A 24798-nucleotide genomic window follows, 5' to 3' on the forward strand; every position below is an offset into this window, starting at 1 on the left:
CCTCCACAAATCCTGAAAGATTACCATGGCTACTATATGTGGTTGAAAGAAACATGTTCCAGCAAAACCTTTTTTCAAAAATGTTGTTTATTTTCTTCTGTCCCTCATTTTGTTTTGTTTTTTTTTTCATGTGGATCTCTGAACTGTTAGATGAAGATAAATACTTGATTTAAAAAAGGAAGGTGAAGTTCAGAGAAGGACATCCCAGTGTTTGAGTGGTCTGTGCTGGAGCAAAGAGACCACAGCTGAAGCCTATTATGGTTAATAGGTATTGCGTAAGTGCTGTAGGAAACATCTGCACTGGCCTTCTATCGTCTGATCACACATTGAAGTCATCTGGGCAGTGCTGGAAAGTAACAGTCTTAAACAATCTGTCTATACGCATTGAAATCGCTATAAATAGTACTGAATATATCCAGATTCAAGTCATGTCATAGATATTAATGTATGATATGCAGCTTATAAATGTTTGGGCTGCCTGCAGAGATGAGCATCTCCCTGTGGTTTGTGTGCTTTGACACTTTCAAGAACCTGGCTTTCTGATCACTGATTACATCAGTGATCTGATTACATCAGTGATTACATCACTGATTACATCAGTTGATCAATGTTTATTGTTAGTCTTTCAACCCAGTGTTAATAGGGTTGAAATTGAATCCATAAAGAAACAACGGGTAGAGCCAAAAAACACCTTTGGTTACACGCTTGTCCATAAGTGACAGTGGCTTCCTTCTCAGGCTCCTCAGAAGCTGGTGTGCCCTCTGACTCTCACCTCCCTGCACTCCTCCATCTCATCCTATATGCAAGTCTGACTGAGTGAAATCCAGAATTTAAAAAACTCTACATCACTCAGCCCTCTGCTTCCTGAAGTGTGGACACAGGTTGAAAATGTGGGAGTCTTGCTGTCCACTACAAAGGACACTGAATCAAACATTTGTTTAAGGTTTAGTGGGATAGGTTTACTGTACATTTCTGAAATCCTACTAAGTTTAAAATAAGAATTGCCAAGAATATTGAATGAAAAAAAATTGACTTTTAGCAACAGAAACATAATATCTACAAATGTATCTATTTAGATTGTAAGGCCAACAAGGGACAATTGTTGAAAATTAGCAGTAGCTATAAACCTATGTGCGGTACATCAGTTTCATGTCTTGCACTTGAACTATGTTAAACTGCACTGTCCCTTTTAAATAAATAAATTCAAATGATCAAATTAAAAAAAAAATCACTTAAGCTCCCTTGTTGCTATAACATGTGAAATGGCCATCATTTTGAAAAGCAAGCATGTTGCCTGTGTTACGGATTCAAATATTGGGAATGGATACAAGAGGAAAACCAAAAATAACCACACTGGTCCGGCCGGGTCAAGTCAAACGATGATTTAATGAACACACGCGTGGGAGATGGACACCATACAGCAGACAGCATCAGATCTCAAAATGGTGGAGCCTTGATCAAACTCTTATAGCCTCTAATGGCCCCCACCTAATCATAAAAGCCTAAACATTCACATTCTTTCTCACACAGCGCCTAAGCTACGACCTTGGCTCCCTGTTTATCTGCTCCTGGTGAGGTGGGGCAGTATGCTCTGTTCTCTTCTAATCAGACAAATAAGGCGATGACTTTCTGTGAACAATATTTCTTATAACTCAGCAGTATAATGCATCATAAAACAATATCATTCATTCACAATAAATCAACAGTCTAATGTAATGCAAATCAGTTTACCAAATGTAATAATTATCACCTTCTTCTAGTTCAGGAGCATAATGCAAACTGAAACTACATAATAATTCACAATCTTTAATTAGGGGTCTAACATGGCATAAAATAATATCATAATCCCACAATTCCCCCTGATGAGCTCTTTAGACTTAAAGAGCTCACTTACACCCTGCAATCCAATGTTGCCGGGTTCATTTCTCCTTACTCCTGAGGCCCTTTGTCCCCCTGTTGGGTGAACCATATGTGAGATGACCTCTGTGTTTACGCAGTTCAGATGCAAGAAAAACTTTTATTACAACAACAACAGTAGGTACAGATGATACTCCCATCACTCCCCAGTTCTCCCACAGCTTTATTTCGGTGCTACCTTATACCCTCCAAACGTACTCAGACTAGAACCTCTGTCCGAGGAGCTTTTAACCTTTATTTTATTGCTGTAGGCACCAGTGTCTTCCAGTCGGGTGATCCTCTGCTCTTGTTTCCTTCAACCTCAGGGGTTAGACAACCCTTCAGTCGTTGCACAGATCAGGGGATTATTCTGCCCCGATTTCAAACAATGATCTGTGTATTCTGGGATCACAGCTGTGTTCCCCAGAAAAAGGAACAGAAAGGTGTTCTCCTTATGACCAACAGCCTCTCGAACGTCGTTGGTGTGGTGTTCCTGGATTTCCGTCAACCCCTTCGTGGTTATCGCTGTGTTTATTTGATCCATCCTTTTTAGGTGACTAACTGGAGCCCAAAATGCCATGACACTTGAACCCAGTTGATGTTTCCGCAGTCACCGTAACTGTCTCTGCTGCCAAGGATCCTCGTATATCTGTGACCTCGTCTGGTGTCTGTTCCTTTCTCTGTAAGAGACAGAAAACCAAAACACCTCTCTTCCTAGCTCTAACAATCTAATGTTGCTGTCTACTGATCTTTTGGTGATTCAGAATTTGTTTAAAATATTCAGAATGTCCCAAGGACTTATCCTAATTTAGTGTATGTGTGTGTAAGCGTGTTTGCATTTAGCCCGCTTCACTCAAGGCATTTCCTACACTTTATCAGTCCGGACTATCGCCGAACGAAGCTTATGACCTTCAAAAGACCGAGTGCCAACTCATTATAAGCACATTTGCAAGATATATATAAAAATGATTAAAACCACTCATTCTAATAAAAGACATAAAAAACAAATTAGCCATTTCTAATTCTAACATGTGTCCATTCAATTAAGCTAGAAAATTAAAAAAAAAGGTTAGTGAGCTCATATCTTAGAAAGTATCAGACTTTCTCCTATCCAATGTCGTTGCTCCAGTCTTGTTATCCTGTGTTAGGGAATGAAATCAATTTAATTGTCATGTTAGATCTGTTCAACTCCTGGCTCCGCCCAGAGCCTGCGTCTTCACAATTGTCTACAAACAAAACCTGTATTATTATGAACTTCACTTCAACATGAACTTGTTGACTACTTTTGACACCTGTAGATAGAAGATTAACATGGGGTTATAACAGTCACTGTAATACAAATGTTAATATGTCAATAGCTTCAATAAATGTTCAATGCAATGTTTGTTATATGATTCTAATGTAACAATAATGCTGATGCTAAAATAACAGTAAAACACACCCTTTTTATCCCTTACTGACCACAGCAGGGGCATCTATGTTTTAATTCAGCCATGAAGCTCACCTGATTCATCACTGAGCCCCACCGGCACTGGCATCTGACAGGGTGGTGCTGCATATTCTTCCTTTAATGTCACTATTTTCAATCTGTTAATTAGAGTGCTTAAACATGAAGTAGACTACATCCACTACAAGTCAATACAACTGTGAATGTGGCCAATTATCAATCTATTACCAATCAATAACAAAAAATAGCTTTTATTTTATGCATGCTTTTAGTCAACCACTCACCCACAGGATCTCCAATCCCAGAAAATTCCTTCTCCTCATTTAATAAGTCTGTCCTCCTTCCATGCCCTGGTAACTGGTCCATCCAGAGCTGTATCATTATGAAATATACATACAACAAGCCAAACCACACCTTGGTCACACCAACCCTTTTCCGCCCTGAAGATGTCCAACGCCATCTTAGTCTGGACTGTCAAAGGTGATTTTAACGCTGATTGTTCCGACAATCCATTTATAACATTTCCTGGTCAGATTAGCCAATCTCTGCACACTGGAATAAACATACTCAACATGATCAACATTTTTCCTGCGTGTTTTTCATCATCTTATTGATTCCAGCGCTCCATCCTTATGTGATTTGCTACATTATGTTTATCTAGAACTCCACTCTGTCTCTAAATGTTTGAAGAATTTTTCATGTTTGGGGTCAAATCTTAAGAATTTGACCATACGTGAAATTAATGGTGTTATTGTAACATGGTAGACCAGTGTGCCTGTGTTAATTCAGCTCCATATTATTGTGTGAAGTTGCACTGGGTTGGGAGTGGTTTTTTGTGTGTATGTCACATTTTTGGTGAGCCAATGGCTGGAATGGGGTTGGACTAATTAGAGGCAGGTGTACTTGATTGCACTGATACACTGGTCTACTTATAGCCCACACTACAAACACTGCTGTGTCATTTTGTCTCTCTGTGCATGTATGTAATGTGATAATCTGATATGTTTGGGATGGATGGGTTTTGCGCTATGAATTTTATACTGAAGGTGTCATTTTGTCTCTCTGTGCAGGCCAGGGCCTATTATATGCCACAGCCTAAAGGCAGCATAGTTGCACAGGTTGGAGTGATCACTGGCTATATGCTTGCAGGGTGGTGGGTCTCCAAGGACAACTTCTACCCCTGTTAAAGGCAACATGTGGAGTGCAACTGGCCGTGTGGCATAGCTGGCTCTGGCCTTGGGACTGTGTGTTTTTATTTGATTCATGAATGGGACACTGGACTGTTTTATCTTTTATCTCTTGATATTTTTTGTCACTAAATTATCTTTTAGAATTTTATTGACTGTCATCGTTTTGCCCACGACTGAGACGGTTGGTCAGACCTAAAATCTTTCTTTGGGTGTGTTACATTATCACCCCCATCGGGGCTTACCTTTCCCACTTCTGATGATATTCCTCCCTATTCTTTGCAAGTACCCCGTTTTGGTGGCGAGAAACTGTTGGTGTGGTCAAGTGGGCGCTGTAAAAACAAAAGCTCAGGACAGAACAGCTATCAGTCATGTACTTCATACAAAATTAGCATATATTCAATTTCATATTGATCCTCTGAGTGTAATGGTACATTTTAATTTGAATTTATCAAAGCTAAACACAATAATTTTTCTTTATTTTGCTCTTGTTCTTGTGCAGCACCACATGCCCCTGTCGGTTCTATCTTACTTTTCTAAATTATTGACTATTTCAATGGAGAACCTAAATGACTTTGACCAACGTTTGTCATTACATATCTCTATTTTGAAAGTGACAAGTCTATCATTCCCCTGTTATTCCTATAGGTATCAATAGAGTTTTTTCTTGCTTTTTCTATCAAAATTGATTGACTTTTTACAGTGGCCCGCTATGGTTAATAATAACATGTTCAGTCATGAGTGAAATCAAAGCTTCTCTTCACTTTAGCATTTAACATTCCCAACAATATAATGTGCTGCATTAATCGAAACACAGCTAATAAAACCCAATTTTCTTGATGGAAACATCAGTAGCTCAAAATTAGCAACCAAAGGGTTAAGTCTGCAGTTCACACTCATGTGAAGCTACAGCCTCCCCCCCTAGTCTCTGTCCTCCTACTCCTGCAAAAACAAAACAAAGCGAGACAAAACATCCACCCTTCTTTTACAGGCTGGGTGAATTGTTTGTAGACATGTACTAATCCTAAAGTCGGTATCGTTTTTGTCTCAGTGTCAAGTCAGTTTAAACATTTAGTCGTCAGTCCATCACAGTCCAGTCACATGCATACATTCACACACATTCATACCAGATATTGCTGATAATGGAGTCTCACGCGCAACCTAATCAAGCCTCCATCACCAGCAAGATGATGTCATCATTTTAAAGGAAAACAGTTCCTTGTTTTTTTTTTTTGGACTGGATTGACTCGCTGCAATCCTTTTAGGTTCAGGACTTCTCATGTGATCAATGTCCCATATAAGTGAATTTCTCCAGAGCCCATTATAATCATGGAGAAAAATACTTTGCAACTGTTTCTAGTAATCATGTTTTATAGCGCTTTAAAGTTCAATCTCTCAGGCCTGGATTAAAGAGCTGATTTGTTAAATCAGGAACTCACAAAATACCAAAATATCACCACCGGTGGATCACTCCTCTCAGATGTTCTTATTTCAGTGCACTGTAACAAAAGCAAAGACAAACGTAACCAATAAAATACTCATATAATAACAAATACTGGGGCCCGTTGGAAACATGTCCAAGCATAAAACCATCTTTCTCTCTCTTAGAGAAAGAAAACAATCCAAACCTCACTTATAAAATCAACCTAGTGTTAAGCAAAACCCAAAATCAACCAAAACTTCACCAGAAAGTTTTTCTCCGTCCCGGGACAATATTGTGTAGGCATACAGGTACCGTAACTTCTTTTTGCACTGACAAAAAACATGTTGGACTTATTTGATTCAATAGTGGACACTAGTTGCACACAAATGTTTTGCTTTGGTAAAAACTTAAACAACTGAGTTAAATCAACACAACCTTTTCATATTCAGTAAACCTGTGCATTTTGAGTTCATATTACACGATTAAGACATGTTCAGATGGAGTAAGTTGAGCTCCTGGAATATTTTAATCCTTCACAATTCTGTCATTTTATTTCAACACTATTCAATAACTTTTATCCAAATTCTACTTGGTCCCTTAAATACTACATGTTGTCTTCATATTGCCTACGGTTCAACAAAGTCTAAATTCTGATTACCATAAAAATTGAATGGGTCTACAACAACTACCATCCTCCTATCTTTATCCTAATTGCACGAGGGCTGGGAAATAACCCTAAAGTGATAGGTTACGAGGCAGGGTGCACCCCGAACCGGTCACCAGTCTATCACCTAGAAACAAACAACCATTTACACTTACATTCACGGATAATTTAGAATCATCAATTAACCTAGCTCTAATAGCTGCATGACTTTTCACTGTGGCAGGAAACCAGAATACCCAGAGAGAAACCACTGCAAACTAGCCAGACTGTGGACTTGCACCCCAGAACCTTCTTACTGTGGAGCAACAGCACTCACCAGCATGCCAACAATGTAGGAAATACAGGGAAGCTATGATTTCCTGTTGAATTTTGTACAGATCTTTAAAGTCTGAGGCAATTGTGTTAAATACACGTGGGATGCTTACGTAAATCCAAGGGCTGGCCCCCTTTTCTTTTTTTCTTTTCTTTTATTTATTTATTTATTTTTTCAGTGTGTTCCTCCTTCAATTAAATCTCAATCACAAAAATGTGGCGCTCCGAAATAAGGCTCACACCGTTAATTCATAATTTTCACTCTGTACCACTGCTCCTTATCAGGCTGTGCGAAGCACAGTAAACAATTCAGTCGAGGCCTTGAGCCATAAACAGACATCACTCACAGACATTGTTTTCATAACCAAACTGCTCTAGACCCTGTCCCCTAAATCTACACAAATGCCCTCTGGGTGACATGAAATGCATTTAACCAATTAACAATCAATGGCTTCTTGTTGTTGTAACAGATTCTGTATTTGGACATTTGTGTGCAGCATTTTGCGTATCAGCATAGCATTTGTTAGTAAAGCATTCTTCATTGCAGCAGCGTGTGTGTATCAGTCTTCATTGCACAAACATGTGTATGTGTGTATGTGTGTGTGTGTGGAACACTTCTCAGTGAATTGAATCAGCATTTCAATTTGTGTGCGTGTGTGTGTGTCATTTCTCAGTCAATCAACGAGTGCATATGTGTTCATATGTGTGTGAGTCAGTGTATGTAAATGTGTGTGTTTGTGTGTGTGTGTTTGTGTTCATCACTTTCCTGTTCTGGTGTTCTGGGTAAACCATGGCCTGAAGCGTGCTCTGGGGTCCTGCCCTCCCCCTTTTCAGTCCGTTTGGGTCCATTGGTGCTGCTGCCCAAAGTTCTCTCCATACTGGTTCTGGCCCCAATTGAGGCAGTCCTTTTCTCCAGTGTCCTGCATCTTCTCCTTGTCCAGCTCCTCCTTAACTTGACCCTTTTTGCTTCTGTAGGTCCTTCAGGGTTTGCTCCTGGTGTTGGAGCTTCTCGTCAGGTTTGACAACCTCCTGCTCCAGCAAGCTCCGGGCTGATTTCCAGTCCTGTATCTGGGACTCCAAGCCTGACTGATGGGTTCGATTAGCAGCCAGCTCCTCCTGAGGCATGCTCAGTTTCTGCTCTGATGTCTTGAGCTCTCACTGAGGGCAGAAACCTCAGAGTCTTTTCCGTACACGTCAGATTGAAGTTTATTGATGTTTTCCTTGCTTTGCTCCACGGCCTTCTGCAGCTCTGCTGTCCGGCTCTTCTCAGAGGTCAGCTCCTGACCGAGCCCCGACACCTGTGCCTTCAGCTTATGTTCTTCTGCTGCTTTTGTCCAATCTGAGGTGCCTCCTGACCTCAGTCACTCCTCGTATCTCTGGCACGCCCTTTTCGCTGCCCGATCCTCCGTGTTGGTCCGTCACTGTCCTGCACAGTTTTAATGCAGTGTTGTTAAGGTCAGCATTCTTTTGCTCGGCCTCACTTTTCATCCGGGCTTAATAGGCGTCTCGTCACAGCTCTGTCAGCTGAAGCTGTCTGGAAATCTCCCCCGTGTAGTGAAACGGGCCTTGGATTTAACGTTCTCCGTCTCCGCTGCATGAGATCTCTTTCCTGCAGCACTGTTGACATTCTCAGGCTGTTGTTGTGGGTCCAGCTGCTGTAGCATTTGGTCAGGGTCACATCAAAGATGGTAGAAGGGAGAGCAAAGATGGTAGAGGGGAGAGCAGGAGTCCAGGTCAGCCTCGGCTTTCCGGGCCGACAAAGCAGCCTGTAATTAAGCATAAAGAGAAAAAACAAAAACAAAAACAAAAACAGACGAACAGGAAAATGATGTTGTTTTGGCTGTGTTATTCAGAGAGGGGCCAGGCCCTGTGTCAGCCTTCTCCCCCCCTTTTTTTTGTTTTTTTCTCACTATATAATCAACTCCTAACCCACCAAGTTGACAGGACAACACAAGTACACGTTAAAATTCTTAAGATCATGTTTAACAATTCAAAAAAGGAATTTTATTTCATTCAATAATCTCTTGTATTAATCAATCAGAGGAAAACATGTCACAGTTTGACTCTTTTAACCACTAAATTTATTATTTCATCACTGGTTTTGTCATACCAGTGTCTGTCTTTTTGAAGTCAAGTTGTTGTCCTGCAACCCAGAGAGTTTAATTGTTAGTAGTGGATAGACTTTATCATTTAACATCAGGTGTATGTTAAGTTTTGCTGCTTTAAACTTGCTGGAAAATCTTCACGTGTTCATGAATGTAAGCTGTTTCTTCATTGCGTGTGTGTGCGTTTGTGGGTTATTTTAACTTTTTCTCCAACAAGGCATTTCTCTAGCACTTGCCTTTCTCATACATTTCTCTGGTTGTGTGTGTATTTTTATTTTGTTTCCCAAATTTTGATTTCCCACCTTAAATAACAGCATTCCATGTCTTCAGCCAGGAATTAGAGCTTGCTTGTGAGATTCAGGGACACATGGTGCCAAAAACAATTCAGTGAAAAACTTGCCTGAACATTTCCAGTGATGGTAACCGATAACTGGAGGAGAAGATGTCCTTTTAGCTTCTTTTTCGGGTGGGGACAAAGTGAGAGGTCAAGCTGTAAAATTTTGAGCCAGAGCTTGGCATGTGTGTCGTCCCAATTTTATTAATCTATCCTTTTGCTGCTGTACTCAGGTTTCCAGGTTGAGAGAAATCCACCTGTATTAAGAGACTAAAACATTCATTGACTATTTTTTCTTAAAACATCCATTTGGTTCATCTGCCTAGATTTTACTCTCTCTCTTGGTGCATAGTTCACACAGTCAGGCAGTTGCCTTTTATGGGCATGCAAGTTTCCGGTCACTTACCCCCAGCAGCTGCGAAGCCGTCTCTCCCATATCAAAACTCAGCCAAACATTAAACATTCACCGTAGTCATTCAAAACTTTATTTGTAATATTATAATCAGCAAAATCAGCGTTTTAATTACAGGCATGTTTCATTGTTTGCAAATCATAATTATAAAACTCAATAACACGCTAAACAGGAAGTCCTCTGTGGGCTTCACAGCAGCCACCTCATTTGCATGTTCACACAAAATAGCTCGCAGCGCTGCAGCGCGCTATCGTCACACACAGCCTCGTTTCACACTCAACTCTCTATTATATTACAAAGACGTCTTATATTTACAATCACTCTCAGGCCTGAAAGTTTTAGCGCCTACACAATTTTGACAAATTTAAGATAACGGGTCCAACCGAAGAAAGTCCAACTTTTTTGTAATCAATTAACCAGTATCAGCCTCTAACTGTATCTGGCCTCATCTCTAAAGTCCCTAACTCAATTTAAAGTGTCCAAAAAAGCGCAGATAAGGAGCCTCTAACTCCTAGCTTGTTCCAGGATGCCCTGTACCCCACAGTCAAGCCAACTGAACTAACCCTGTTCGCCGACAGGTCAAGGTCGCGCGTCCGCGGCCAGGAGGGAGCGTAACCTCCGGGCTATGCGCCTCTTAGTGGCCTCTAACCACCGTTCTAACAAAATTTATAATACTTTTAAACAACAGACAACACCCAAAAAACAAGAGTATGACTGAGGCAGATGCAACGTTATGGACAATGGAGCCTCTAACTCTCAACATGGCCAACACAGATGCAATCTTTTAAACCAATGGAGCCTCTAACTCACAAACTGACCAATTCCCTATCAAACTACCTGAGCCTCTAACTCAGTATTATTTTCTTTACCTGAGCCTCTAACTCAGTATTATTTTACTTTATCTTGAGCCTCTAACTCAGTATTGTAACTTATAAGCTTATTTCAAGTTTCAAAACTCATGAGATTTTTCATCAAAATCAAAACAGGCCTTCACCAGTAATTTCAGTGAGTAGACTTTTAATTTATACAGACCAATTTGGCACAGTTTGGATTTACATTCAACAGGTTGTGCCTCACCTTTAAATGTGCCGGCTTGCCCACTCACGTCAGACCACTGGCTCGTGCCTGCCCGTTCAACCACCTCGGACCGTCCAAACCTCCAAAACTTCCATCCCAATACCACAGGACGAGCCCCCAAAACTGTTACGGATTCAAATATTGGGAATGGATACAAGAGGAAAACCAAAATAACAACACTGGTCCGGCCGGGTCAAGTCAAACGATGATTTAATGAACACACGCGTGGGAGATGGACACCATACACAGACAGCATCAGATCTCAAAATGGTGGAGCCTTGATCAAACTCTTATAGCCTCTAGTGGCCCCCACCTAATCATCAGGGCCTAAACATTCTTTCTCACACAGCGCCTAAGCTACGACCTTGGCTCCCTGTTTATCTGCTCCTGATGAAATGGGGCAGTATGCTCTGTTCTCTTCTAATCAGACAAATGAGACGATGACTTTCTGCAAACAGTATTTCTTATAACTCAGCAGTATAATGCATCATAAAACAATATCATTCATTCACAATAAATCAGCAGTCTAATATAATGCAAATCAGTTTACCAAATGTAATAGTTCTCACCTTCTTCTAATTCAAGAGCATAATACAAACTAAAACTACATAATAATTCACAATCTTTAATTAGGGGTCTAACATGGCATAAAATAATATTATAATCCAACACGTCCTACCCGGACACCGGCCGTCGAAGGATCCTACCGATCCTTCTGAGCATTCTTCCCCTGAATTTGGACACAGCCATTGTCAGGTCATCTGTTAATCTCTCCACAGTAGTCATAGTCTTCCATAGTTGTCATAGGTTTCACAGTTTGGTTATAGTTTTTTCACAGTTTATTCATAGTTTTATGTTGCTAATGTTATCGGCCGCAATGAAGGCTTGCTTTTTGTTAAAACCTGCAACTCCTCTGTCAGCATCTGCTTTTGGGTCCTGTTCCAAAAACACACGGCACACCCGGCCGTGACATAGCGGCTTCTGGGTCCAAACTCCTCTTCAGTTCTCAAAGTCAAACTAACCCTGCAGCGTCACTGAGAGTTACAAACTGTCTAAATTGTTTCATCTTTCATAAAATGATCGATGTAGCTGCTCTACCAGGTGTAACAATTAAGTTTAACACTAAGGCATCCATGAAAACAGGAATTATGACGTTTAACAGGCTTAAGTTAGCACAGTATTAGTTTCCATTTAAACATAATATACCATGTTCTGACTGAGGGATTTCTGAAAAATGAAAATGTAAAGCTCTGCTATCACTTCAGACATAAATGAAAACAGAAAACTAAACAGTAGTGACGTTTGTAGGATTACTGAATGTCCTTTGGCCATTAATTCAAAAAAACAGAACTTCTAAACACACGAAAATATTCCCGCTACATTTATGTTCCATTTAAAGTAATCAGACACTAAACCTGAAAATGAAGTCAATCACACATGAATCCAAAGGTTACAAAAATTAAAATGACTCAAAGCAAGATGCACCTTCGGGTCTTATTCTCCTCATGTGGGAATATTAACATAATTTTACATTTAGTTTTAAAGTAGTTTAATAAGAATAAAGCATGTATAAGTCAGCTTAAACTGTTTTGACTGACTTAGAATTGACTCCATGTAACTTTAAAATTTAGAAAAATAAAAGATTTAGAATGATAAAAACGGACAGAAAATATTGCAAGAAATATGGTATGAAACCCTGAATTAATCATCTATTCTTAATTATGGAGTAAGGTGTGCTGCGGTGATTTAGATGGTGATTTGTGGTGATTCTGTTGCACCCAGGTGGCAGCACAAATTTCTTCCTCAGGGTAAAGCTCATTTCAGGCCTCACAGACTCATGTTAAAATGCCCAACACTACAAAAACACTATACTGCAAACTATATATAGTTTTCATAGTTTTAACAATATTAATATCCTGTTCATATCCTGTACATAGCTTGTACACTCACTACAGCCTGTACATACTTATAGTTATATCATATTCATAATATACCTTCACACCGTGTACATTGTAAAATACCTATAATAGATCAATATTCTGTAATATATCTATATTATTGCTAAAGCACTTTCTGGATGGATGCACACTGCATTTCGTTGCCTTGTACTTGTGACATGTGCAATGATAATAAAGTTGAATTCTATTCTATTCTATTCTATTCTATTCTAAAAGAATAAACATGTTTACAGCTTTAGGGATTTATAGCCAGTTTAATTTCCCATTAAAAGGCCAGCTGTGAGACAGTCACTGTATACTTGAATAAAAAAGGGCTGAGGAATTTGGAATAATTAAACACCAAAACCAAAATTTAGAATTAAACTATAAAGAAAAACAACACCAGTCATTCCTTTTAAAAAATATATAATTTTTTATAATTGTCTATTATTATATTTCTTTTTGTTTTGAGTCATTAAGTATACAAGTTCATTTGTTGTATATCATACACAGGACCTAACAAAATATCACACGTTTCTACAAATAAAGGGTTGAAAACAATATATACGACAGTGAAATTTTCCTTTTTATTTATTGAATTCATGTCCCAAAAGAAAGTAATTTGCTTATAATAATTGTCACCATATTTCTACTACTCTTATGTAATTTCTTTTGAAATTGTACTTAACATATATCTGTAATTAGTCATAACAAGTTGTGGGTTGGATGCTTGAAAGTCTGAAACCAGAGCATATAGAAGGTGAAGGAGTCTGGTTCCCGCTCAGGTGATGTAGACTACTCTGAAAAGTACTACTACTCTGATTTTATTAGACCAGCAGCACCAAAAGTATGATGTCTCCCCAACTTTAAATATAGGACACAGGCACTTCTGCCTATATGTAAACACCAATAAAAACACAATAATATACATTTTAGTAATCACCTCAGTGCCCAAATTCAATGACATGTACACATTAAATGGCATTATTAATCAGTTTTTAAATGTGGAGGAACGGTTTGTAAAACAAATGACCACCACTTAATCATAATTCAGTAGCATATAATTATGTGGCAGAAAAAAAGACGACCCAGGGTCCCTGACCAGTTATGAATTATATTATTATTGTATGTATATTTGGTATTGCTGTCCTTCTCCCTGTTTGCGGGTGTGTGTGTGTGTGTATATGTGTTTTGGCGAGCGCCGGTTTGCGGGCGCCTTAGGGCCTAGTGGGTGTGGCCCTGCTGGCGGACTGGCCACACCCGAAGCCACACACCTGCTGATCAGGCCTCGTCGGGGGAGCTACTTAGGAGAGTCTTGGAGCTCCCCCACGACGCGGGATCATTGCGTGAGACTCCACGTTAGTCACCCAGTTGAGCTTGGTTAGTGTGTGTGTGTGTGTGTGTGTGTGTGTGTGTGTGTGTGTGTGTGTGTGTGTGTGTGTGTGTGTGTGTGTGTGCGCGCGCACCCGCGGTTGTATGTGTCCTGACGGCTGCTTCTATTGTGTTCCCAGGAGAGGTGTGGAGTGCCAGACAGCAGCAGCACGGGGAGTGCTGAGACACTGGAGCGGAGAGCACAAACACTGGGAGAAGACACGACACGGGAGTCTGGGGAAAGCACGGGGATTTATTGTTGTTTAGTTCCATACACTGTAAATAAATGCACTGTTTACACACAGAGCACCGCGCCTGGGTCCTCCTTCCCTACACCTCCACGGTCTGCCAGCCAGACTGTGACAAACAATTTCAGAAGCTAGATTTTATAACCACATTTTATATACTATGATATTTTATTTGATTCTTGAGATGAGATCAAAATAGAAATTCATTCATACATACACACTGTAAACCAGGCTCATCAAGTCTATGTGAATCTGGGACTTATTTTTGGTCACAGGCGGGTGACAGGTTTGAGGACGAGCTTCTTGGTGAGAGTGAATCTGGGCTCTGGCATTTGTTTGTATTTGTGGATGAAAAACTCTCTTTTGCTGACCTCCCTGTTCACACGTGTCAGGACAGTGAGGATATCATCCATCTTCTGACTGCAAGGAAAACATCAGAAACACACTAAAAAAAGACAACTTGAATTTTTGGAATATTTGAAACATTGACCTTTCTGATGTTTTACATAAGCACATCTTACATCACCAAAAGCAGACCTACATATTACTGTTTTCTTCCAAAGTAGCATTGTATCCTATTTCTCTCACCTTTCTGCTGATCTTGTCAGCTGCTTGCACAGCTCCTGGGTGTAGATACATCCTGTGACTCTGTTTTGAAACGTCACGAAATCCTCCACGGTGGCCATGCCTATCAGAAAGTCTGCTTCTGAAGGCACTGTCTCAAACTCTCTCCCCGGGTCTGCATTTCCTTCCAAGAAGAATTGTGTCTCCCTCCCATCCTCTTCAGGCCCCAAGCTGAAGGGACAGTATCCAGAATTTGCTTCTTCTTTTTTCAAAGCGGTCTTAAACAATAATCATTGGCTGCTTCTTCAATCATTTTTAGTTCAATTCTTTTATCTGATCTGAGGATGTTTTTCCTTTATCTTTAGGCACTTTCTAAAAACACATTTCTTCAAATTTATCGGATGCAAACTGTCAGTCCCTATAAAGATAGTGGACAGAAAACTATCTACAGCAGGTGAACAGTACATGAAATCCATGTCCCTAATAAATATGAAGAAAATCTAGCACCTGAGAGATCTGGCCCTTCAGTTTATCCAGCTACTGTTCACTTAAGTCTCATCAGACAAGGTCTTCGTGGAAGGGTGGCTGTCAACAAGCCATTCTTAAAAGGAAACGGGAAGAATGGGTTGAGGCATCAATGAAATCAGTCCAGCTCTTATGCAGTGACGGATCCAAATGTAAAACTTTTGGTGTGTGATTCTTATATAATGTTTTTTTCTTCTTTGAGGGCTCAAAGTGCTTTATGCAACCTGTCTCATTCACCTGTGGTTGTCACTGTATACAGAGGTCAAGAGAGAGGTACAACACTGGTCTATATGATGTAATGCTGTCTGGTTTGAAGCAGCATTTTAACCAGTACCTTATATAACCTATTACACTTCGGTAGCTCCATTACCTGTAATGTTTATTTTTGGCAGTTGCTCAAATATTAAGAAGTGGTGTAAGAGTGTAAGATTTGATTTCATGATTCTTAGGTGAAAAACACTTTTCTAGAGTTTGGAAAACACCAAATAAAAAATTCCTATTTATATTTAAGAAATGACAAAAATGTACCATTTCATTTGCCACTGTGGATAATTTTTATTCAGTTCATAATTACAAAAATCACATTTATCAAACCAAACACACACACAGTGTAAACTGTAATGTGAATCCGGGAATTGTGTAGACATGCAGTGTTGTATTTGGTCACAGTCGGGTCATACAAATTTGAGGACGAGCTTCTTGGTGAGAGTGTAGTTGGGCTGTGGCATTTGTTTGTGGGATAAATACTCTCCTTTGCTGACCTCCCTGTTCACACGTGTCAGGACAGTGAGGATATCATCCATCTCCTGTCTGGAAGGAACACACGTGAAACAAAAAGGATACATCTTGGATCATTTTAACAAAACACGCAGCTCATGCCAACACCATGTTTGAAAGCACCAAAAGCAGGAAGACAGAAATGTACAGAGATTTGATGCATTTGATTTGTCTTCCCTGATGACTTTTCAGCCTCAAAAAATGGGTGTAATTTTAAAACAGTTAAGACTGTGCTTTTTGTAAAACCCCTTGAATGAAAGCACAAGGTCTGATTGTGTGAAAATGTATTGAGGCGCTCTACAGAGGAAAAACTACTACATTTGTGTCTTTGTCCATAATTCTATGGACCGAACTGTATGTAACAGAAATTACATTAAAAAAAATCTACTTTGTTGGAAACTACTGCACTATGACCTTCCCATATGAGAGTAGTATGGTCTGCCATAAAGAAACTAATCACTTCAACTCACCTTCTTGCTGCTATTGTCAGCTGCTTGCACAGCTCCTGGATGTAGATAGATCCCGTGACTGTGTTTCGAAATGATCTGAAGTCCTCCAATGTGGCCATGCCGATCAGAAAGTCTGCTAGTTCAGGCACTCGCACTGCCTTATCAGGGACTGAGGCGTCTGATTGCAGTGCTCCTTTGTTTTGGTTCTCGTCCTCTCTGCTGCAGGGATAGTATCCTTTCTGGTATTCATCACCCTGACTTGCTTCAATGAAGAAGAGTTTGGGCTTCCCTGACAAGGTAGGGACTCTTCCACTTGTAAAGGGGAGCATCAGATCTTTCAGAAACACCTTTTCCCCGTCTGTGCCAAAGACACACCCCTTTTCTCCATGCGAAAGCACGCATACCACCTTAAATCAGAGGCATATTGAATAGATGTGGTGTTAAGAACAAAAAATGCAAAAGGACACATGGTAGTGGATTTTGTGAAAAGGATAAAAATAGCTGTGGTGACCACATACTTTAAGAAGAAGGTAGAAGTGAATTATAAGAGTGGAGAAAGGTTCACAAAGGTGAACTACATCAAACTACATCTTATGCAGAATCGTAAAGAGAGAGGATACTGCAAGGTGGTGTCAGGGGGGGAATGTAGCTAGGTAGATTTAAATGGTACTCTGAAGGTTGACTTTAGAAATGAAGAAGGGGAAGTGAACGAAGCCAAAAGCAAGGATTAAGTGAAGAAGAAGGACATTGTGCAGTATATAGGCAGATGTTACATGAACTATCTGGGCTGCTTATCAACCTCTGATCAGTATAAAGGTAGTATGAATGTTGGTAAATGATACTAAATTAACTAATTCACAACTGACAGTTGCCCTGGACCCAACCCTAGCCTGACTTATGCAATGAGTTAGGGATGCAGCTATCAATTATTTTTGTAATCAACTAATCTATCGATTATTTCATTGATTACTCGAGTAATCTGTTAACCAAATAAATCATGAAAAATTAGGTTTAAATTTTTTGGTGAAAAATTTGTTCATGACAGTCAGTGTTGGGGAGTACTGCATACATGTACCGGCATTACATATTTAAAATACAAAAGAAGTGTAACTGTTTTCCGTTAAAGTTACCATTTAAAAAGGTAATAATCAGAATACAGTTACTTTGTAAAAACAGATGGATAACACGGTGGTCTTTTCCTGTTTCATATTGTAAGCTATCCCCTCTTTATTTTTTGGTAATTCCACGCCGGTGGAAATCCAATGTGCAATAAGAGGCTCTAATGCCTGGGTCTCAATCTTGCGGCCCGCATAATGACATGAAGAAATATTTTTTAAAGATTAATATGCAAAAAATTATTTAATATGAAGGCAATATGAGCAGAGTGTTACAGGCATAGCCCTAAAGAATGTAGCCTAATGGGCAGTGTAGTTCGTGTTGCAGGGAGAATGTGTGGGACTGCCCCTGGTGTTATGTGTGTTTGTGAGCACGAGGAAGAGAGAAAAAGGAAAGTCAAAAAGTATGAGTTGCTATCGACTAGAAACGGGAGATGTAAGCATGTAAATATAATAATAACCACTGCAGCCAGTGCAGAGTGCCTGACGAGTCCAGTTGTAAGAGGTCATGACTCGACTGCACACTGTGTTTGCCGCCTCCAAAACAATCATTTCCATTGGAGCAACATTTCAATGCCTCTCTCTGTCTCTCGCTAGCAAATTTGACCCAGACAGTAAAGCTAGTTCCCAGCTATGAGCCCGACACGGAACCCAACATATTAGCCAGAGGTCCCTTTACTATGGTTCGGAGCCGCGGACCTGGCCGAGGTATAAGAGAGTACAAAATAAATAAATAAAACAATTTTCACTAGCAACCAAAAACTAATGTGTACACTTGTGTCTGCATTTTTATTTTGTTAAATATGAGCAAAATGACAGCAGAAGTGCTGCCACATGTTTGGCCAAAAGAGAGTACCAATTTGTTTATTTGGTAGTTCAATAAAAAGCTTCAGTTAAGACTGTGAAAAAATTGGGTTCACGTTTGCAGTTTTGTCTTATTATGCAATATTTGAAATAAAAACAAACAAACAAACAAAACACTACATTTTCAGAAGTATTTTGTGTTTTTTTGTTTATTTGTGTATTTTTTACTACTTGAACACTGAAGTGGCCCTCCAATGAGATGACAGTGCCAGCAGTGGCCCACAGCTCATTTAAGTTTGAGACCTCTGGTCTAATGTAAGCGTCCTGTTAATGCCGATGGTGTCATTTACACAGTGGAGCCAGAGCCAGCAGTGCACGGACAGGAATGCATTTCTTACTTGGAAATTCGGACACCACTTCACATTTAAAGAACAAAGAGATGAGCAAAATCTGACCATGCAATGCAAACTGTTTGCCAGCAAACAAGCTGCTCTCAGCTAGAAGTAAATCTGTTTTTCAAAACTAACATTAGCCTACTGCAACTGCTTTGTTTAAGTTGTGGTAGCTACCTGGGTTATATCCAATTCAGTATCTTTGATGTACTACTGCTGTGTGATTTATTACTATTAATGAAGGCTGCATTAACAACCTGCTAGCTGCAAATAATCATGTGCAGTTCAGAAAGGAGACAAAAAGAAAATGTATTACTGATACAGGAGTAGCTTTCTATATGAGATCACTGCAAAAGGTGCAACATTACCTAATGTCCACCCTACTGTTACTCATTTTATATTAAGATTTAAAAAATCTAGTTGGTATTGGTATGGTGAGTAACCTTCAGTAATAGTAATAAATCACACAGCAATAGTACATTCATGAAGTTGTAAAAAGCATGACAGTATATTAAGTAATCCAAAGTGTTCAGAATACATTACTCTCACTGAGTAATAAAATACATTGCAAAATAGATTTTGGGGCATGTATTCTGTAATCTGTAGTGGAACACATTTTAAAAGTAACCTTCCCAACACTGATGACAGTGCAGATTTCTGAAATTTTGTGTAAATTTAAACATGTAAAAATGTGATTATTTAAAATGAAAAAACTGTGTGAAAGTTTCTAACCATATATAAAATGCATATTACCAGTGATGGGAATAACTGCGTTACTAACAGCGTTACTTTTTTCAGTAATAAGTAATCTGACTAATTACTATTTCTATCGTTACAACGCCGTTACCATTACTAACAAAAAAATGCGGTGCGGTTGCGTTACTATTTTTCAGCAAACAGACGGTTGAAGCTGTCTTCAGCTTACCGCATCTTATATCAGTTGCACCGAAGTAGCTGTAAGTAATCTGGGCGCTACAGCTTTAAGAGAACCATCAGTCTTGGACTGATGGTTCTCTTAACCTCTAGTGTCTTAACATCTGGTTCAGGCCCTAACTACCTTTAAGCTACAGCTCAGTGCAGCAGCTTCAGCAATGGAGGTGGTCCATTCGGACTTAATGTCCCCAGTCTCCCTTGGGATGGGTCGAAGCTCAGCCGGACCGTGGCCTCTGCCAGGTGTTCCCAGTGCACCCTCACTATATGTTTAGGCTTGCCAGGTCTATCCAGCCTCCTCTCCCACCACCTGGTCAGAATCACCACCAGGTGGTGATCGGTTTACACCAACACCAGACTGAGACAGAGTCCAGCAACTCTCCAGGAGACTGGTTCCAGAGCCTGATCTAGCCGGTACATCTCGACTTCACGCAATATATTCCATATCCTATTCGCTAGTCTCGGTAGCCAAGGGTCTGTCCACCAGGGTTTCCGCCCCTGGCTGCCAACCAGCACACAATACACCTGACCCCTATGGCACCTCCTGTGGGTGTTGGGCCTACAGGAGGGTGGGCCCATGTCCCTTTTTCGGGCTGTCCCAGCCAGCCCACATAGACTAAGGCCTGCCCACCAGACACTCACTGTTGGGCACCCTCCCCAGGCCTGGCTCCTGGGTAGATCCCGGTAACCCTATGCTGGGAAACTGTGCCCTGGATATTCTGCTTACAGGGGTTTTTGAATTGCTCTGTCTGGTCCCTCACCCAGGGCCAATTTGCCATGCAAAACCTTACCAGGTTACAAAAAGTCCTTGGCAACATAGCCTCTGGGATCACTGGGACATGCAAATCCAGGGATTTATAAAATAAATTAAGAATATAGAATGGTGGTTGAGGATACAATTCCAAAGATGTATGAATCTACTTACCAAGGCATTATCATTCACAAAATTCTTCTTGCTGTACATTCTTAATTCATTTCGTATTTGTGCTGCAGTCAGGTTGTTGTGTATCAGCACTTTAAAGCCTAAGCTTGTGAACACTGTGTTCAGAGCATCTGTGCCACATAGAAAAGAAACAAATGAAGGTATAGCAGTAGATTACAAAACCAAAGAATATCTGATCTGTATGTGCAGTAACTGGTGCAGGTCTCAGTGCTTCTAGTTAAAACAGTCATACATAAATCGGATCATGATATGGTTTGAAGGTAATAACTCTACCTGCATCCTTCTGAGTTCCCCTTCGATCACGTAGATATGTTTCAGTAGTGAAGATCTCATTATTGATGATCACACATAAACCATGAGACTTATGAGTCAAAGTGTAGTATTCTGACTACAGGACACAAACAAAGCAAATGTGAATTATTATGTTTTTACATTAATATAAATTTTAGTGTTCCGACAAAAGAATGAATGAAAGCATAAAAGTCTGAACGAACTACCTGATCAGGAAGAGAGGTGGGCTGTGATCGTGCATCAGTGTAAATAATCTCTCCTCTGCCTTAGAGACAAAAGAACAACACATTTACATGCCCAGTATTATTATGACAGAATAATAAAAACCAGAGTGACTGTAGGAATTCCTAAAAAATAATTACAAATTTTTCTGAACAGAGATACTTACAACTGCACTGAGTTTCAGTTACAGACAGAGGAAGATGGGATTCATTTGTGTCAAAAAACCTCTGTGGGAATAAACATCACAGTGATCAGCAAACTGACGCACAGAATTAAATGTTCAGAAACACACAGACAGATACACTTGTCAATACTGACATGAGGAGGTAACATCTGCTGCTGCTGGGGGACTCCTGTAACGAATACAATCATTTGATGATGTTCACAAAAACACACTGTTTACATCTAAATGTTTTTCTTTGGTAACATGAAAAATGTCTCTCATACCTTGAACGTAGTTCTCTACAATCATTGCCAGCTCAGGATCAATCTCTTGGAGTATTTCATGCAACACACTGACATTTGTGTCTGATATTAAATCTTTCTTTTCCATCTGAGCAATCACCTCCAGCACTGTCTGGAATTAACAGCAAAGATGGTTTTAGTTCACAGAGGCTCTGCAGCTACACTATAAATCTATCAACTGCTTCACAGCAAAATGCTGCTCAAATGCCAGTTTAAAAACACAAATCTTCAGCTCTGTAATGAACAAGTCAGCTGGGTGCACAGATCATAGACTGAAATTCTCTGTGACCTTCAGTTTTTAGTTTAGATTTAGGGATGGATGCACTTAGAATAATATGTTTAAAGCACTTCTTAAATGCTTTCACATTTCAGATCCAGAAGTTAGCTTTATATATGTTTTTATATATGTTATTTTTTACATCCAGTCTATGATCAAGAGAAACATAGAAATGAACCACTGTTCATTATGTTAACACGTCTTTGAAAAATGTGGAGAGGCTTTGTCTTCATTGGCATTTCTGTTTGGCGCCAGCTATACAAAAAAGAGGCTGGTAAGATGGAAGCTGTTAAATTTTGTGGTGGGTCAAGCAAAACTTTCTATATATAAAAGAAGAAAAAATAAGATTAACAATATTGCAGGGAAAAGGGTTGATACAACTTTCATTTAGCTGGTTAAATATAGATGTCGACAAGTTCTACGAGGGCCTGATATCCACACGAGGACATTATACTGCCACTGTTCTTTTAAATTTAAAATGTCCCAATATGTGGATCTCACTTTTCTCAGAAACAAAAATCAGGAAAAAAATAAAAATCTGTAAATTCTTTGTTTTTACATTCATCTGTTCCCAATCAGCTCAAATAGCAAAGAGAAATTAAAAATTTCATGCCATGAAAGATTTCGGGTCTTAGGAGGTTAAAACTGAATTTCCATTGTATCCATTGACAAATAATTTAACTGATTTTTCTTCTCAGTGGTGCTTTAAGAAAAGAGTGTGTTTTGTTATATATGGTCAATTATATTTCAGCCCTGTGTTTCTGTGACAATTTTTTTTCTTCTTGTGATGTACTGATGTTCATTTATTGAGAAATAAATGTTTTGTTAAAAAGAAAATCACCACAGGATTTAAAATCTGAAGCCCAGATGCAGTTGTTTCTTAATGACTACATCCTGTAGATGTAGATATGGTGAGTTGATTTTTAAATAGCTGGAAAGGTGTGCAAATGTTATCTCACTTTGCATTGATCCAGTGTGCTTTTCAGCAGCTTTGATCTCAGTAGAAACTTCATGATTGTGATATTGTCGTTATTCATAGCATCACATATTTTGTACAGCATCACCCTAACAGTGGAGAAAAAACGAAGAAAAAATAAAAATGTGGAGAGAAAGCCAAACAGGCAAAAGATTTTGTAATTCAAACTGATAGCATTTAAGTACTAATTATTACTATATGCATGCTGTCATATTAAAGTCAATGTGGGACTGCGTTCACCTGTACTGTGACAGAACAGGACTCCCATCTGTGTCCTTTGATCGTTTGCTATCTATGCCCAGGGACCTGACGAGGTCTACTAGATCAATAGTTGAGAGAAGCTGAGAAAGCAAACAATTGTTCTGCAGGAGACCTTTTTCCTCTAAGCTTGAGAACAGGTCTTTGATATTAGTGATCTGTGGGGGGGGGTTCATTAGAAAGTCTATCAGTGAATATGAACATATCTAAGCAATCTATCATACTGTCAGTCCTACAAGTGACGCATCCATAAACATGTCAGTAAAACAAGTGGAAGGATAACAGTATAGAACATGCAGCACTGACCCCTTTCAGATGACTTCTACTAACAACATCACGACACAGGAAGCAAAGTGCTGCCACCTCAGTAGAGTCCAGCTCGTCTTCTAGAGTTGAGTACAAGCTTTGTATCACAGACCTGCTCCCACCAGCACAGGCCTGGATGGACTGATAGATACAAACACTAAGTACCATAGGCTATATGAATGTAGCAACAGTCTTTGAGATGACCCTATGTCATACAGCTTGCAATATTATGTGAAGGAAATTGATTAAACAGCACATTATCTCTCTGACACAAATGTTGTAACTTATTTGAGCTGCTCTGCCTTTCCAGAAGTAGGACCTCACCTCCATTTGACTGGAGCCGTCTTGTGACAGAACATAGAGAGAAACAGAGTTACACAACCAACTAGAATATGATCTCAGACACAACATTTCTCTGTGTGTGTAATTACCTTGCTGAAGTAAAGAAGCTTGGTCAGGCTTAGGTACAAACAGGGTGTCATTCAGTTGAGGGAAAGTACTTTTAATGTTTTCATCAGTTTGCAGGAGGTTCAGAAAAGCTCCGCAGGTATCGTCTCCTTTACTCATGATCTTATCCACGAGCTCAACAACATGTCCCTCTACATCTTTTCCGCTGATACTTTTGAGGTTGTTGTACTCCTGTTCAGCGATCAGCTCCTTCTCATAAACTTTGTTGAGGATCAGCCTGTAGTCTCCAGACAGAATCGTTTGGATGGCTGTTTTATTTCTCCTCACAATGTCTTTGGCAGACATGCTGAGTCTGCATTACAGACATTTACACAGTTTAAATATCACAACTGTAACTAACAGCAGCACACAGGTTTTATTAACTTACAAAGTCTTCATTTTAAATGTAATAGTTATTGCATGTTACCTCTTTTGGTGTCCTTGAGAGTGTGCGCACAGATGATTCAGCGGCCCTGCTTCATTGCATTATGTTCTGCAAAAGAATATACAACTCCTCAAAGCAAATACTTTCATTCTTCTGTAAGCTACTGTACTTGCTGCAGTAATTAATAATGGCTGGAAACAAAGCGATCATTTTGCAAGAAACGTGATTGTGCCTGAATGATAATTTCATGTGTGCCCTG

At 39.7% G+C, this 24798-nt stretch overlaps 1 protein-coding gene across 1 annotated transcript; it reads right to left on the reverse strand.

Annotated features, from left to right (window-relative positions):
- Positions 1-16032: 16032 nt before the first annotated feature.
- On the reverse strand, positions 16033-24274 carry LOC148097786 (caspase-8-like). The gene is made up of 12 exons (XM_087831254.1): positions 24032-24274; positions 23708-23848; positions 23384-23559; positions 23127-23232; positions 21873-22002; positions 21744-21778; positions 21592-21652; positions 21410-21468; positions 21186-21300; positions 20895-21022; positions 16750-17135; positions 16033-16312 (listed from the first exon to the last, which is right to left on the reverse strand). Exons 1-12 carry the CDS (start codon positions 24272-24274, stop codon positions 16177-16179), a joined length of 1716 nt encoding a protein of 571 aa, XP_087687380.1. The 3' UTR covers positions 16033-16176.
- Between the last annotated feature and the right edge of the window lie 524 nt (positions 24275-24798).

The sequence above is a fragment of the Neolamprologus brichardi genome, chromosome 18, assembly GCF_056152115.1.
Source record: "Neolamprologus brichardi isolate AB-2024 chromosome 18, ASM5615211v1, whole genome shotgun sequence".
Lineage (NCBI taxonomy): Eukaryota > Metazoa > Chordata > Actinopteri > Cichliformes > Cichlidae > Neolamprologus > Neolamprologus brichardi.

Coding starts and splice junctions, on each gene's coding strand:
- LOC148097786 (XM_087831254.1), bottom strand. CDS start 24,274: ATGAGTAAAGGAGACGATACCTGCGGAGCTTTTCTGAACCTCCTGCAA. Junction 23,233..23,383: donor CCTGTTCTGTCACAGTACAG/GTGAACGCAGTC, acceptor CTCCACTGTTAG/GGTGATGCTGTACAAAATAT. Junction 17,136..20,894: donor TTGTGAATGATAATGCCTTG/GTAAGTAGATTC, acceptor CTCTGATTTAAG/GTGGTATGCGTGCTTTCGCA.